At 34.9% G+C, this 17,729-nt stretch overlaps 1 protein-coding gene across 4 annotated transcripts in view; it reads left to right on the forward strand.

Moving 5' to 3' along the window:
• The window catches only part of CycT (Cyclin T), a 33,151-nt gene extending 15,718 nt beyond the window's left edge, over nucleotides 1–17,433 (forward strand). For 2 of the 4 annotated variants that reach the window (XM_085942673.1, XM_085942674.1), the window contains 5 exons: nucleotides 1,447–1,603; nucleotides 4,119–4,177; nucleotides 5,453–5,498; nucleotides 5,635–7,013; nucleotides 17,279–17,433. In XM_085942673.1, coding sequence (XP_085798799.1) covers nucleotides 1,447–1,603; nucleotides 4,119–4,177; nucleotides 5,453–5,498; nucleotides 5,635–7,013; nucleotides 17,279–17,332 — 1,695 coding nt within the window. In that variant the 3' untranslated portion in view covers nucleotides 17,333–17,433. Of the gene's footprint in view, nucleotides 1–1,446; nucleotides 1,604–4,118; nucleotides 4,178–5,452; nucleotides 5,499–5,634; nucleotides 7,579–17,278 lie in introns of those variants that run through there. The other 2 variants (XM_085942672.1, XM_085942671.1) reach the window with 2 other exon arrangements.
• The last annotated feature ends 296 nt before the right edge of the window (nucleotides 17,434–17,729 follow it).

The following is a 17,729-nucleotide window of genomic DNA, read 5'->3' on the forward strand; positions in this document are numbered from 1 at the left end:
TAGGTTTGAAAATAAATGTAACAAAGACGAAAGTCATGTTCAACTGCTTTGCAGGCCAAAAAGAGATCCTCATCAATGGCACTCAGCTCGAACAGGTGAAAAGCTACATCTATCTGGGACAACAAGTATCTATAGATGGATGTATATTTGATGAAATTGTTCGCAGAGTAAAGCTAGGCTGGAGTGCTTTTGGCCGCCTGAATAATGTCTTCAAAAGTGACCTTTCACTGTGACTAAAGCGCAAAGTGTTCAACCAGTGTGTGCTTCCCGTGATGACATATGCGTGTGAAACATGGACCCTAAGTAAACGAGAGATCCAGAAACTTAGAGTAGCACAACGTGGTATGGAGAGGTGCATGCTGGGCATAACGCGAAAGGACAAAAAGAGGAATGAGTGGATAAGGAAGCAGACAAGGGTTTGCGATGTAATAGAGTTTATTAAAAGCCTTAAAAGGAGATGGGCTTGACACATAGCTCGAAGAAGAGACAATCGTTGGACAAATCTAGTCATCCAGTGGTATCCAAGAAGTACAAAACGTCCACAAGGTAGACCTAGAGGCCGCTGGATCGATGAAATGATAAAGTTCTGCGGAAGTACGTGGCAACGCAATGCACAGGACCGAGAGAAGTGGAAGCAACTTGAAGAGGCCTTCATCCAGCAGTGGATAGATTCAGGCTGATGATGATGATGACTAAACGGCCATCGATTTCCAATACAACATCTCATGGTGAAGTGTGATAAGGCCAACTGCATATCTACAGTCACTCTACTGATAATGTCATTGGTGATAAGATTATATATTTATTTCATTCGAGTGTTTGAATAAACGCGACATCTCAGTGAACATAGTATAAACATTGAACCCCTTACGTTTTAACTTATATCTACACTACCAATTCAATCACTCAAAAAATGTTGCAAAATTGTCTCCAAGAGCTGTCATGTTTTATGGTCGAAACTCTTAGATAAGAGCATACATCAGCGAAACGGCAAATAATTTTCAACAATGGAGTGGGATGAAATTTCACACCCGTTGCCAGTCGGAGACCGGTAGTCGAGATGTGAGCACGTCAATTTCTTTTGTGATGGCGTCGGAGGAATATATTCTTATATCATGTAAAGACGACTATTACGCATGTACTCGAAAAAGAAAACCTGTCAATGAATGTATTATTATTATTACTAATATAACAATAAACATAACATTAAATGGATGCATGTTGAATTTTTATGACAAATTATGTTTTTTCGGCATGCGTCGTTTGCACAATCTGCGCGTCGGTTCACGATCTTTTTAGACCATGCCTCAGTTGAAGTATAGCCTTAAAATGAGTGATATGAAACATTTATTATAATAACAGAACTTGAAATATGAGAGGAAGTCAATAATTAACGCAGATCCGTGGAAACCTACTAATGATAATAATGAATTTTTCTATTTACAGATTCCTCAATCAAACGAGGGCAAGCACTGGTTCTATTATGTGGACCGGTCCGTCACGGCCGAACTCCTGGAACACCTCACTGCCGAATTCCTACACATCTTTGACAGATGCCCCTCTAGACTTAAGAAGAAAATCATGTCCATATCTAGTGCACAAGGTAATCTATCTTACAATCGTTCCCACAACTGACCACTAAGGCGCATACAAAATTGCATTCCCACCCTCACACAGATGCGATTTAATCCAAAGAGTTGATACGTCAAAGATATTGTACTGTTGCTTATTGAGATGCCCATATACACCAAAGTCTTGCGGAGCCCACTGTTTGATTACTCTGAAATTTGCTGCATAATCCTTTATAATTCTTTACTTGAGAGTGGATCGATTGTTTGGGCCCCGATCATCAGTTGAAATATGACCTTATGGTGGAGCGAGTTCTAAAGAGATTTTTGAGACTCCTTGACTATCCAACTGACTTTATCTTATGTATGCTTACATACTGTAGTTTAAATAAACGCTAGAAGATATCAGTTGTCTGTTCTCCCAAGGTGGAGAACTAACCTGGCATTGGTGATGCCAATAGTGAGGGCAATAACTCTGGTCAGCCAAATCGCTTCGGATGTTAATTGATTCGACCTACGTGCGGATGAGTATAGGTGGACATTGTTTTATAAATTACTTCAATATAGTCTACCTAGTTTATTCGGTGTACTTATGTATATACTTAATAATTTTTGTATTCACTCTTCATACTGTTTTTCCAATACTGCATATATTTCTTAGTTTTTAAATATATATATATGTAAATATGTAGTGATGTGTGATGCAGTCCGGCACGGCAGCCGCTTCAAATGTAATACCATTAGTAATAGTTTGTACACTGTGTGTCTGGATTGAACTACCCCTTCAGTGATATGCACGCAGCTGTCGTTCAAACAAACATTTTTTTGTCGATGCTGTTTGCGGCAGTACATTAGGTTACAGGTGTGTTGTGAATCTCAATTAAATCACATGTACAAACTCGATGAACTGCATTCGTGCCGAGTTTGCTAGTTGAGCAGCTAGTTGAACAGTCGTGCGTAACCTCTCGAAATATGTTATATTGGGATGTAGCGACCGGTGAGCCGGTATAGGAATGACCAATTCGTACGTTTGTGTATGTGTTCTGGCGTCTTCGACTCACAGTCCGAGACACATGCGATTGGTTGCTAGCAAAGCACACATGTCGCATTCCACGAATGTGCACCATTTGGCAAAGTGTTTTGTGAATAACGATTTGACACATTGCAGACAAGACGAGTTTTGATGTACGAGCTTACTGTCACATCATCACAAATAGATTTTTATGTTTTAGTAGCTGTTTCGTTTGGACAATAAGAAAAATCATTGTATATTTCACAGAGAAGCGTTCACATCAAAGTATCTTTAGCCCTTCACCGAATGTAGTGTTTGAAAATTGCGATGAAATAAATTTTATAAAAAGTCTGCTGTTGGAAACTAGGTTTTTCAAAAAACTTTATGTTCTAAAATGCTTTCAAGAAGATAATATGGTAAAGTTCACATGGATTCAAGACCCATTCAGCGCACCGATTATGTCAGCAGAGGAAGAGATTCTAATCGAGGTCTCTTGTGACACTGAAAAATCGATATGGGGTTCGGCGGCAGCCAAACCAAATCACTCAATGTTCAACATGGATTGGAAAATAATGGTAGGAGTGTCTTGTTGGTTTGATTCTAAGATCTCACCTGTCCTGCTGATTAATATTCTTTTTAGGGCGTCATGAATCTGAAATTTTTAAAGCCACTGCAGATGAAGCTTTTATATTATCTTTTTCTTTCGACCATGTCCGATCCTAATGGATCATATCGTCGCTTAAGAAACAACACCGCGGAAGTCAATTAATTAAAATTTTCAGGGGAAACAAAAAACGTCTCAAAAAATTGAAAATTGATCTAATAAATAGTTGATGATTTCATTTAAAAATTGAAAATTTTTAAATATCTTATTTTAGTTATAGGTAGATTTGGTCTTTAGTTTTAATCTCATTGATACTCGTTTTTAAAGAAAAAGAAATAATCAAATTTACCTTTTAACTTATTTTTTTTGTGTTTAGTTAAAAAAAATCATTTTTTCGTTCAAAAAGAATTTTTCCATAGAAGGAACACGGTGTAGGATTTTTTTACCTACCGAATGTTATTCAAAACTCAAAACCGCCAAATGGGGACTTACGCTGTGTTGTTTCTTAAAAGACGATATGGGCCTCCACAGAGTGGAAGTTTGTATTAACAGATATTGTTTATATGAGAAATGGATGTCAGCCACTTGCTCAACCTATTAGGTCCATACTCTGACTCGTACACAAATTGAAAAACAATATGTCTACTTGCCAGACCGAGGATTCAAACCTGTGACCCACGACATTATAGGCCGACGCTTAAGCCGCGCGGCCATCATATACACTGTATATTATCACAGAAGTGAAAATGAATGCGTAATTTGAGTCATTACTAAACTATCACACCGTCACAACTATCGTTATTTATATGAACGATCACTTATCTTATAATACAAATAGCAGAACCAGTAAAAAATTATTATTTATTGTTATGTACAATGAATTAACTGATTTCATAATTTAGCATTATATTAATATTGTTTTTGTATTGAACAGGTACCGGTTCCCCACAGCAGTCGGGTTCTCACTCGGGCTCCATTCCTAATTCACCATTTGTAAGTATTTATTAATTTATGTCGGATTAAAACGTATATTTTATTTTGGTGCCAAAAGTAGGTACAGTAGAACCTCGATAATTCGAAAAACGAAAATTCGAATTTCGCTGTTTTTCGAATTTTTCGTCAATTTTAACCCCCAAGAATCATTTTTCATACAAAAAGTTCGTTATAAATCGAAATTTTCGTTATTTCGTAATTCGAAATGGAATTTGGCCCCAAAGGCCATTTTTATCCATATAAATCGAAATAAATAATAGTAAAATACTTATTTTCTTGGAAAGTAATAAATTTAATGACTGCAATTAAGTAGGCAAACACCTGCAAATTTACTGATGGGAGGCAAAACCCAAAGTTTAAGTTGTGGAAAAACCCAAAAACTCCTAATGTACTATCCTAAGACACAAATGACTTATCCAAGCATCAATATTATTATTGCAGGGGATGTCAATCAAGGTACATTTACTTGTCATTCATGTAAATTCAGAATCCATTATTTTATTAATGTGAAAAAAATGTTGTTTTACAACTTAATCTTAGCACATAGCCACTAAATGGTTTTCAGTAAAAAAAAAACATTTATTTACGAAATTTCGTAATCATTAAGTAACTAACTTGTGTCATTTTTTTATAACTGACAGAATTACGTATTTAATAAACAATGAGTTTCTTATCTTTTAAAATTTAAGTTGATAACAACTGAATCTTTAGATTAAACTGGCAATAATGAATACACAGTGACCCTTTGTTTGACAGGACTAGTTCTCTAATTGACTTAATGAATTCACTTGACATTTTTATTATTGTTTATAGAATAGTAAAGAATTTTATTTTAAATACAATACACACCTACATAGGTACCCGTTTTTACTGTGAATTTGTATGAATCTAGATTAGATTTTCGAAAGGAACAACATTCTTATTTAAGAATTTGTATTCTTGGTAGGTACCTATCTAACTGGATGTCTGATTACTCAGTAATTAGTGCTTATTTACAAAGTGTAAAAAACACATATTTCGAACTAGTTCACCATTGAATCACTTTTTTCACTGGTAAATACCACGTAACACTATTTTTCAATACTGCAACGTCTCCATACAAATTAACGAAAAAAAAAATTTTTTCTTCGGAAAATTCGATTTATAGCGATTTTCGCTAATTCGAAATCAAATTTTCAGGGTCCCTTGGATTTCGAATTATCGAGGTTATACTGTACTTTGTAATGTTTATCATAAGCTCTTTTCCAAGATTAAGTTTCTCTTCTTTGTTTGCAGGATAAAGACCCTAAGAAGATTCCTCAGGAAGAATATGAGAAAGTTGGTAAGTAATTTGTCTTCTACTTGTCACCAGAATATTGGCTTTTGCCAATTACGCTTCTAATTTTTATATATTTTGTTTCTGACTATTTTATTCTTATATTTCAATATAACTTCATGACAACTTTTCTATTTAACAGATTTGGATAAAAGACAACAATCTTTGTTCGGGCCATCCACGGCCATTGTTCCCCCGGTCGCCGTCGCCTCCGCCCCCGCTCCTAACAAAATGGGTTACGGGGAATATCGAGAAAGACTATTGCAACAGCAGCAGCAAGACAGGCGGAGACCCAATGCCGCTGCTCCCCCTTCCCGACCCAACCCAGCTGCCCCTGCCGCGCTCTCCTCTCAGAACCCGGCAGCCTCTCGGACGTCCACTTCCGCACCTGGTGTCCCTCCGCCTGCCATGTCCTCCCAGCAGCAGCATAGGTGGCCCGGGGGCGCGCCCAACCCCCGCGCTAAAGAAGGACAACCGCCCCACTCCTCTGCCGTTGTTAACAGCAGGCACCACCCCCCTCACCCGTCTTCGTCTTCTTCGCACCCTCATCTCCATCCTCAGGCCCCGCCCGCCTCCACCAATCCTCCTGCGTCCCGACCCCCACATCGCAGCAGTGCCGCTCCTGCACCTGTTTCCAATCCTAATGGCGTAGTTCCGCCGGTCAATAATCTCCGCCCGCCGACTAGACCGCACCCGTCGGCACCGCCTTCGCAACCCCCGCCCGTTCAGGTGAAGCAGCCCTCGCTCTTCTCCCCTGAGTCCCAGCCGCGGAACGAGAGACCCACCGTTAACAATGTTGCCAGGCGGCCCACTCCTATTCTCCCCCCTTCTATGACCGCCCCCTCCAGGGAGATGGCACTCCCTACTCCCATCTCCCCGTTCTCGTCTCCTCCCACTCCCGTGATCCAGAGGCGGCCTGACCCTCCCGCGGTGGTCCCTGTTGCACACGCAGAACCTGTCAGTATCGGGCCCCTTCTTCTTGAAGCTGCCCCGCTTGCCGCTGTATCGCCGACGCCCCCGCCCGTTCTCCCCAAGGATGCGGAAACGGACCCGACGGCCGTCTCCAATCTGCTGAAAGAATCCCTGCCACGTAAAGCTGAAAAGAAAAAGAAAAAGGAGAAACACAAGCACAAGGACCGAGACCGACGGGACGAACGCAAAAAACACAAGAAAGACAAGGACCGACGGCGGGAATCCGGCGAACCGCGACCGCCCCCAACCCTACCCCCGCCCGTCGAACCCCAGCCTGACAACTCTGACCGCCAGATCAAGATCACCATCCCTAGGGAGCGTCTGCGCACCGAACCGCAGGCCTCCCTCCAGCGCCAGTCGCGCCCGACTCCCGTCCGCCCCCCGCAACCTCCCCCGCCTGTCGTTCTCAAAATCTCCAAGTCGCACCTGGAAGACGGAGCTCGCAAGCGCTCTATGGGGCCTACCGAGGCCGGCCCGCCTCCCAAGGTGCCCCGCCACCATCACCACGCCGAGCATCGCCACCAGGGGCCTCCTCCTCCCGGCGCCAAGGTGAGAATGTTCAGACCGCTCGGTCTGCCACCCTCCATGTATCCCCCACCTGGTATGCCTGTCATGATGTACGCCCGTCCACCTCCCCCTGTCAGGCAATACTTCTATCACAATCCTGTTAACGTTATCGGGATGAATATGAACAGACCTCCGCCCCCTCCCCATCTTCAGGGGCACCCTCCCTTGCCTCCGCCGCAAGCCCCGCCACCTCCACCGCCTCCGTCTTGAAAAGAGTATCATTGTTAACTTCAATCCTGCCGTGATTGGAGTTTGACCAAAATGTGTCTTTTTTTATGATAGGTGTGCAGTGAGTCTTTATATAAGTATTTCAAATATTACTTACATTGACTCGAGTTTGAGATATTGTGTCACATGACAAAATATCTTTATTTATGTTTTTAAATTTTTTATTCAAAATGTTCTAGAAAATTATGACCCATTCTATGGTCATATTATATTCTATGGTTATATTCAAATTTAATTTTAGATCGGTGTCTTTTATTTTTGTATTAGTAATCCCCACAAGGAGTTTCATAATCCATCATTAGTCAACATGTCACCGCCCTGATATCTTATGTAGCTATCGACACTTCTACATACAACATTTATTTGTGTTCATTTCACCGACCAATAATATTATATAATAGATTTTTTACTATGCTAGATTTGTATCTGACATTACGAATCAAATTATGCATATAAATCAATTTTTACACCAAAATATTTTTATGTATTTTATTCAATCAGTTTTGACACATGCCCAATATATTTACATCCCTGTCAACGTGTTTCCTTTTCTAAACCGTTCTTTCATCACTGCTATTTTTCCAACATCTGTGTGCATCTTTTGATCTAAATTAAATAACTCCTATCGTCACCTTACAAGACAGTGTCTGCAAAATTCTGAGGCCTGATTTGTTGGCAGTTCAATAAAATGTCTCCTTTTCTGCCAAGAAATACAGCCATGATTAGAGAATGCAAATATCACAATTACCTGCGAAAACAAGAATTTATACTGCCAACGTTTTTGAGATACCTATTTGACAATCTTCTAACCTATTTTATTGACAGATAATTTTGTGATTGTTTTTAGCCGATTAATCCTCTAACTGTTCACAGCTTGTATGAAAATTAGTAGACCACGGTCCCTTTTTTGCTTCAGTTTCACACGTTTTGTCTCTATCTTGATAGAAGAAGGCTTTCTTCACCATCTTTGATTGTGACATTTTTAATGTACAGTAAAACTTCGATACAATGGACGAAATGTCTGGACTAGTGTGAAAATTGTTGAAAACATCCATGTTATACATGTTTAAATCGAAGCGTCACCGCTTCTAAACAATGTTCTGTGCATGATAATCATGTTATACCTCTCATACCCGAATTCGAGTCATTATGCCGTGCGGCTCGTAGGCTGAACGTAGCACTGACGTTTACAACGCTGGCCACTATGGATTTTTATTGCTCCATTCAATAAGTTTAAATTGTAAATTACAATCAATCGCATCGCCGTAATCCTAAACACATTCGAAAAACCTATTTTTATATAATGGACTTTCGGCTTCGGACACCCAGTCCATTATATCGAAATTCTACTGTAATTCAACGTAACCTAGCAGATGGAAGTACATTCCGCATAGCAGTGGACCGAGTATCCTCATTAATAATCACAATGAAATAATATAATAATTCCCTACTTGTAAGGTGACGATTTCTATTTTTTACATTCCGACAGCGATAGTGATTTTAACGCTATCTTATTATACCTAGTGCATTTGGCATGCTTGTATTTTTATTTGTATCGCTTGTGTATTTTTTTTTTGCTCAAAACGTATAGCGTTACCCTGATTTATGATGATCAAAATATATTCCATGAGACTCCCATTACGAACAAATATTACAAATCTAAATTATATATTTCTAATTGAATTTAAAATATATATTTTTTCAATGAATTTTTAAACTCTTAATCTTTAAATAATATTTTTCGCATTGATCGCGTATAGATCAGGATACTGCTATATCGACTTTTGTTAGTTTTTTTTTTATGTATCGTCACCGTTTTAGCAAAACCATCTATGTGCACTTTCTCAAATTGTGCAGGAGAAGGATAAAACTGAATAAAAAAATAATGTTACATTTAAACATTAAAATTATGAAGAATGCTTTATTATAATCAGAAAATGGTCTAACATTATTATTTTGTTTACAAAAATCTTTTATTTTTAATACAAAAATAATAAAAATACAGTTTGTGATGTCACATAAGTTGTTTTGACCGTTTTGTAAATACACATAGTTTAATTTATTCATCAAAATGTGAATAATAATAAATTCATGAAAAACTGTTACATAAATAATAGTTGAAATATACATAGTGGGTTAGTGATAAATTGCAATATCAATTTATTAATTATTAATGCAATAGTGAGATGATATTATATTTATAAGTTCGTTTACTTTCTATTAGCAGGTTTAAATGTTAGGTTATCGTAGAAATAGTGGTGATCTTTCTCTATTACACTTTTTAATTCCTGAAGATGTATGTATTTCGACTGCGATATTGGCAATGATTCATTATATTATATATTACAAAGGCAGTCAAACGGTCGCACTGATAAAGTTGAGTTTGTAAAAGATTGTTCCATCTGGTAGATACTGTAACATTTTAATATCATATACAACAGGATCTCCGATTCGTTTTCCTGGTCTGATTGAACTTAATCCAGATTTAATCTTATCCATAATTCTTAATAATTAAAAATCAATGACATTAATTTTATAAGATTGTGTTGGTCTTGCTAGCCGCATACGTGCTATATAATCAGATGGTGAATATATTGGAGGCTTAAAATACTTTTCTTAGGTGGCATGTGCACTATCGGCCTCTATCATGGTGTGGCCTTTTTCCAGAAAAAGCTGTTGAATCTCGATGTTTTTTCTCTCTAAAGATATAACTTAGAGCAGTAGCGAATAATTTATTTCGGTTTTGATATCCACACCCATCCGATATTAGAATTATTTCATTGTATTGTCCTGCTTTCGATGAGATGAGACAAATTCATTAGAAGATACATTATGAAGAATGTATATGGTGAAATTGTGTAGTTGCAGCTTTTGTTTATAATACATTTGTGCCTGTGTTTTGGACATAGCAGCACACTTTGGGGATCCATTGTGATTACTAACCGTCCACGTTCTGGTACTTCATTTTTGGTCTTCTAGCATCTTTTTTTTTTTTTTTTAATAATGTGGCTATTGTATTCCATTTCTGAAACATTCTTCATTTTATAACTACAGCAGATGGCAGTGATGGCACACTGATCTTTACGTGGTTGGTGGATACTGATTTTTTGGTGGTAAATATTCTGCTGCTTTATGACCATTTTCCAGAGACCATTTTTTATATTCATCATGCATTTGTATTTTGGATCGGAAACACGATTCCACATACACTCTGGAGGTATTTTCTCTGCAATAATGGCTGGGAACTTTGGAATTAGATCCAACCATAATGTAAAATCCAAATTTCCACAAATCTCTCCGTTTTGATTTTTGGTTGCACTACCAATTATTTATCTTCAGTCAGATTCTTATTACCTGTCATTGTTGCTTTCAATTGGCCACTGTCATCGAGACGTTTGTAGTTGTTTATCCAACTTTTAAATTAATTCTCGCCTATACCCTATTGACCATGTAGGCATCTTCCAGAAATTATTGAATATTTCCTGTCTCTCTTTTTGAGAAAGCATCTTTCAAACCGTCGTGCAAGACCATAATGCATAGCATATAACATAGAAACAAACTATGTGTAGCCAAACTGTAAAAAAACATTACACTCTCGATATCAAAATACCATCTATATGTTACTATAATATACACATAGTTGTTTTTGTGAACCGTGGTTTTTGAACCTTACACATAGCTGTTTTTTATTTTTTGAAATAACTTCGGAGCGAGTTTACCCAACACATAGATCATTTTACTGGCCTATAGAGAAAAAAATAAGGAATGACTTGGTATTTAAAAGTCATTTTTGATAAAAGTGACACATAGATGGTTTTGCTAAAACGGTGACGGTATGTAGTTTGAAATCGTTTGACAAAACAGAAATCTGTTTTTAGAAATTTTTGTCAACAAATTTTTTGAATCAATTATATTGCAACCAAGGAGCTATTGACTGTCGGGTGGCTGCATTTCTTATGCTCGTTGAAGCGAGACATGTGTTATAAAATCAGCCTTGTTGAGTCACGGCCAGTGATAAAGATTGAGAGACGGAACGATGGGAAGGGGCAATAGTAACTTGTTTTAATTTTATTATGTACGCAAATGCAGTCTCCAAGTTTCTAGCTCTGTGATTGCAACATTTTAATTCATCAAAGAGTATGTGTTTATATTACATCTGCGCTTACAGCGATCATGCATAGTATTCTCTACGAATTATGCAACATCCAAAATATAATTTTTTATTTTAGTAGTTACGGTATTTTGCGTTACATAAATTTTAATTATATATTACTTATATCAGCTAATTTTATGTAATATCGATTAATACTACCTTCTTGATTAATTGTATGTTTGTCATAAATGAAATATTTTGACATAACATTTATATATTATTATATTTTTAATGATTTGATATAAAGGCATCTCAACTACATACTAAGGACATTTTGTATTTGGTTTCCTATAAATATATTCTTAAAAAAAAAAAACAAATAAACATAATTTTAACATGACCGTCATAATTCTTAAGCCTATACAGTAATTCTATTAATTTAGGTTAAAAATTAGCTCAATCCAATAATTAAGACTGGGGATTATTACCTAGTTACTGGATGAATTGCGGGTATCGACCGCGTTATGGTAGTGTAATATTTTGTGTGTTTTATTTGTTTTCAATCGATAGTCAATCATTTCCTCGTACATGTTTTTATGGGTAGGATGACTGAAGAATTAAAGCCTAAACCCCCTTGATCTATTGCCACTCAAATCAGACGACTTAGGGTAATCTCTCTCGACCATGTCCGATACTAATAAGATCATATGGGCCTCCACAGAGTAGAGGTTTGTATTAAAAGATCTTGTTTTTACGAGAAATGGATGTCAGCCACTTGCTCAACCTATTAGGTCCATACTCTGGCTCATACAGAAATTGAAAACAATATGTGCAATTGGCAGACCCAGGATTCGAACCTGGGACCCACGACGTTATAGGCCTACGCTAAAGTCGCGCGGCCATCGTGGGTGTACCAGGCAATACTTGAAAGCATTCACAGCAAAATAAAATGGCGGTCAGACTAGACGGGGCCTGGGAAAACTTTTTGGATGAAGGGCCACATTAGAAATATAAAATGAATGGTGGGCCGGGCCGCAAGTAAAATACTATTTTTAGACATATGTACATTATTTTATTATCATGAAAAAGGAATTTCAACAATTTCAATGATATTCTAATAGCCTAATAGAGATATATATAATATTCTAATAGAGAAGAATGAAACTTTTACATTTTTTTATAAGCTCACGGGCCCCACAGAAATACTTGGCGGGCCACACTTTGCCCAGGCCTGGACTAGCCCATCATCGCAGCATACCGTAGAGAAGATATAAGTGGCAATGGAACAGAGTCATTATGGTTATAATAAAAAGTGTACATAGATATTGATGATTTTTATAACATCAATGCGTTTTCGAAAATATTACGTTCTTGATAATACTAATTATTATTGTCATATTATTTGGTGGTGAAGAGAGCTTAGCTTATTCGCGGAGATTCAAAAAATTGACCATTGGGAGAATTAAAACACTTTTCACTAAATTTGCCAGAGGTATGTGTTTAGCATCACTTACAGTCTTCAAACTCCCATATTTCCGAATTTTGCTGATGCAGCGTTGATTTATCCACCACCGAGACGACGTTATATAGAATTACCGTTCAATTAGGAAATTACATAGATAGGTAGGTAGATAGTTATTAAAATTTTAGACAAAAAAAAAATACCTCAAATTACATTAGAAACCAAATTTGATTAGCTGATAGACTATACTAAAGAGCTTTAGGAGCCATCGTAGGTTTCATTGTAAAGCTTGATTTGGCGATAAGATGGTTCGTAATAATGGAGCCTGCAATGGCTCACATGTGTCCCTGACACTATTGAAACCATGAAAAAACTGTTTGATGCAAGGATCCACTAGTTTTACAACATATTTATACTTACAAATAAAAATATTTAGTATTAATTTAATTTTAAATTATCTGAAATTTCATCTTTTTTTCACAATTGGTCAAATTTGTAGAAGGTTTTTTTTTATTTATTTATTATTTTCATATATCTGAGATATTGAAATTTAGGGTGAGAATTTGGATGGAATTACAAATTTTTAGATACTTTTATATTTAAAAAAAAAAAAAAACATATTTTTCATTATTTAGTCAATAAGTAAAATAATAGACAATATTATTAATTTTATATTATAATTTTTATTTTGTTTACATAATATTATTATTTATATATCTATATTTGAAATATTCAATTTAATAAAATACTCAATTCTAGTTTGACTGATCAAAAACTGTCAAAAAGTACTGTACTTAAATTTTTTTTCGATTTCCTGTGTTTTTGTTTGTTTTATTTAAAATGTTGTTTTGACACATTACGCAATATTGTTATTTTGTTTGTAAATATATATATTTTTTATATTGTAACTTGAATGCTGTTTTTCTTTGTTTGTATTTTACGAAAACCCCACCCTATTTATTCATTCAATCGTAAAAACATAAATTACGAACAGAGGCAAAAAGTTCAAGATAAATATTACATCAGACCATAGCTAATTCATTTCCTTTTTGTCCATGCTAATACGAGCAAACATCTTAGTTTCCGAAGTGACATTGAGAAATGTTTCAATTTCTAAGTAACACTTTTAATTTTAATTTATACACTTCTGTGAATCAAAAAATAATATATACATACACATGTTTAAGTCGTCATAGAATAATTATATTTTTTAAGATTTTTAAATAATAATGATAGCTCCCGTCCTTGGTTTACGCACCTTCTAAAAACGCTGTGTTGATGATATAGTTTAAATTAAGCAATATAATAATTTGATTTAAATATACCCATTTTTACTTGTCATCGGCGATGCAGTTATCCCTAAAACATTCAATCTATGACCCTTCATATGTATTTGTTTTTTTAACATTCACATCAAACGGTGATGGTCATATAAATGTTTATGTAACAGTTGTAAATATAGCGGTACAATTTAAAATAAATACAAGATATCTTCATTTAAATAAATAGAACATACTTTATCTCGTAAATGCCTGAGTATATTATTTAAATGAAGGTAGCTTTTCCTTAGACCCTTATTTGTATGCTAGAAATTTAATTTATTTTGCTTTGAAATGAGCAGTCTAATCCGAGCATGGTATTAATTAATTAACCTCATTTTTAATTATCCGTTTGTAATTACTAATTTTTTTTTGATGTAATATTTAAACGTCTATTTATCTGGGGATGTACGTATATGAAATGTACCAAATAATACTAAAACTAGCTGCTAAATCTATTCTTTGAATCATATTTATTAATATTACATAATATCATTACTATTGTTTGGTCAATATCCTAATAAAGATGTCTGCATGCTTATTTTCAATAATTGATGTTGTGTATTTCTTTATTCGCTTATAACTGTTTTCGGTTATCCATCTATGTACCGCTAATGCACTTTTCAAGTAGTCTTTAGCTGAATGTATATTATGCTTACTTGAGCGCAGTTGAATGATTATTGTGATGTTGTTTTAGTATTGTATGGATCTGAGTTTATCTTTAAAAAGAATCCACAAGAGCCTATCTCAAGAAGTACATATTACCTGTTTTAAAATACTCAAGACATAACTAAAGAAATGTTTCCTTATCCAAAATTGTTAAATTAGTAGACACAGTGAATATTTTTCAGTATTTGAATAGTATTTTCTAAATTGGTTTACTATCTTACAACCCTCTAGGTCTAAATATTTAGTAGATAACAGTTTTGTACTCCACATGTGAATTTGAATGATTACTTTAACTGTCAAATCTGATCTCGCTATGACATGTTTAGAGACAATTTATCAATCGTAATAAATAAAACATCAAATAGATAATAATATGCATATTTTATTACATGTAAGTCTCATAAACAAAGCAAAATCAAATTTGTTCGAGTATGAAAAATAATTGAATCAAATTATTATTGTCATGTTTCACGTGTATACGATTTAATTACTGTGACGTTGCATTACCTGTAGTTGCCACGGTGTCACGCTAATGCATATATATATGACCACCATTAATCCTCTCATAATACTTATATATTATATTATAATATTCTGGTCTTGGAATTTTGCTAAATAACTTGGGATCGGCTACGCTGATTGCAGCCTTCTTTTGAACAAATCACACCGGTGGTATTCATTTGTCGCTTGCTAAAAGCAATTCGTCAATTATTATTCAGAGTCATAGTTTTCGGTTACGATGTTTATTTAGTCTCATAAGAATTAATGTAAAATTCATCGGAAAATAAAATTTGTTAGTAACCCGTGTTATTTATACATTCTTTTCATCCGACACATCTGTACATGTAATATCAGGTGGATAACAAACTTTTAAAATTCAACATAAATACTCGATATTCATAAAAAAGTGTTGATCCAATATACATCGAATTGATTTATGTGAATTTTAAGCGGTTATTTTGTGTCTGACATTAAATATACTGATATGTTCAGATGATGAATATGTTTATACACGCTTCTTCACTGATACTTTGATCTACGGTTGATCAGCTTCATCCAGTGTTTGTACATTTTTTTACTAACAGAAGTTATGGCTTCGCAGGGAAAACAGGTCATCCGGTAAGAGGCACCTTACAGTCTCCTCTCCTTCTGATTCCTTTCACCGCTCCTTCACACTATATTATTACGATTCAAGGTCAATATGGCTGACTAAAATTATTAAATTTACATAATAAAATTTAATATTCTGTTGTGTATTTAAAATTATATTGATTATAATTTAAATATTTAATTGTAATTAAATTAAGTATTTAATTGTAATTAAATTAAATATTTAATTGTAATTAAAATAAAATATTTAATTGTAATTCCAATGAGACATATTTTCATGTATACTTATTTTTTTTATTCAACATTAATATCGCGCGATTAAATTTAAAAAAAGCATTATATTGATTAAAAATGACATGGTGAAGGAGGTTTATTTAACCGGGATTGTATTCTAGGTTTTCGATTTATTATCTGATTAATAATTAATACTAACTCTGTTTTTTACGGTGTGATATCGATACTGTCATAAGTCATTTTGTGGAAGGTGATATATTTTAATCTAAATAACGGTCGGAGAATATATTTTGGTGATTCAAATACCTGCAGAATCAAAAAAATATTATCCCAATATGTAGTTTTTCTTTATAAAGAAAGATTTGACAGAATATATATAGAAGATCGATAAGCAAAACAATTGAAATATGTTGGAATATAACTTATATATATATTACATTACCGAAACCTTGAATCATGAGCATATCCAGCTTTCTGCCCCTATACATATTATCAATATTATATATAATTATCACTTCTTGGGGTTGGGTTAAGTTAACTTGGCTTATTATTTTCAATTTATTTTTTATTATCCATACAAATATCCTCGATATGTCTGCCTTCATGGTGTGGTAACATTCACCGCTTAATTTAAATTTATTTCACATTATTTTAGTATCGCTATTTTAATATTATATTTTGTTTTATCATTTGGTATTTTTTATTCATTTATTTATCCCCCTCATTTGTATATTTTTAAATTAATAATAATCAGTGTAATTTTATGATTATTTTCACCCCTGTATTATATTATTTCCTATAAAAGAAAACCAATGACCTTTCCCATCTCCTGAGCTATTGTGGTTTATTTAAAAAAGTAATAATTTTTTAAAAACTTAAAACAGTCATTTGATAATATCCTTTGAGGAGAAGTACATGAATTTCTTTAATTTGTTTTCTCAAATATTACTTATCTAAAACAGAGTAGGTACACAACATTTATCGTAATAAATGATTTTTATAATACATCTGTGTTTTTGATTCAAAAGGAGACGTGGTCAGTATGTGTACACGTTTACATGAGAAAAAGCAAAGTTCCAAACCAGAATATGTTGTCTTAAAAAAAAGACAAACGATTCTGGTATTTTTACAGGGCAACACCGGACTGGTCCTGGGCAACGGGCAGAGCGGAGTCTACCAGAAGTGAGGACGGAGAGAGCACGCCGAGCAAACTTAGTACGTCAGTACACACATGGCTGTTTGATCAAAAAAAAAATATATATATTATATATTTAAAATTAGGTTTGATTCTTCGCTAAGTGAACTTCTATCGTTGATAGATAGATGGCTCCGGTATGTGAGCGAAAATAATAATATTGATACAAAGACAGTGAAATTGAATCACAGACCAAAACGTAATTTATAAGTGTTATATATTGTGGATACTGTTACGGGGTGAGCTGAACATGCGCGGGGCCTGTCAATTTGTTTTTTCGCGGCCTGCCGATAACCAAAATACCGGAAATCCGCTAAATTATGTCAAGACTGCTTTTACGGCATTACAATGTGGATGTTCTGACTTTTAATATTATTATTATTATCAT

This window comes from Rhyacophila brunnea, unplaced genomic scaffold (assembly GCF_057557595.1).
Source record: "Rhyacophila brunnea isolate RB1 unplaced genomic scaffold, BYU_Rbru_1.0 scaffold_15, whole genome shotgun sequence".
Classification (NCBI taxonomy): domain Eukaryota; kingdom Metazoa; phylum Arthropoda; class Insecta; order Trichoptera; family Rhyacophilidae; genus Rhyacophila; species Rhyacophila brunnea.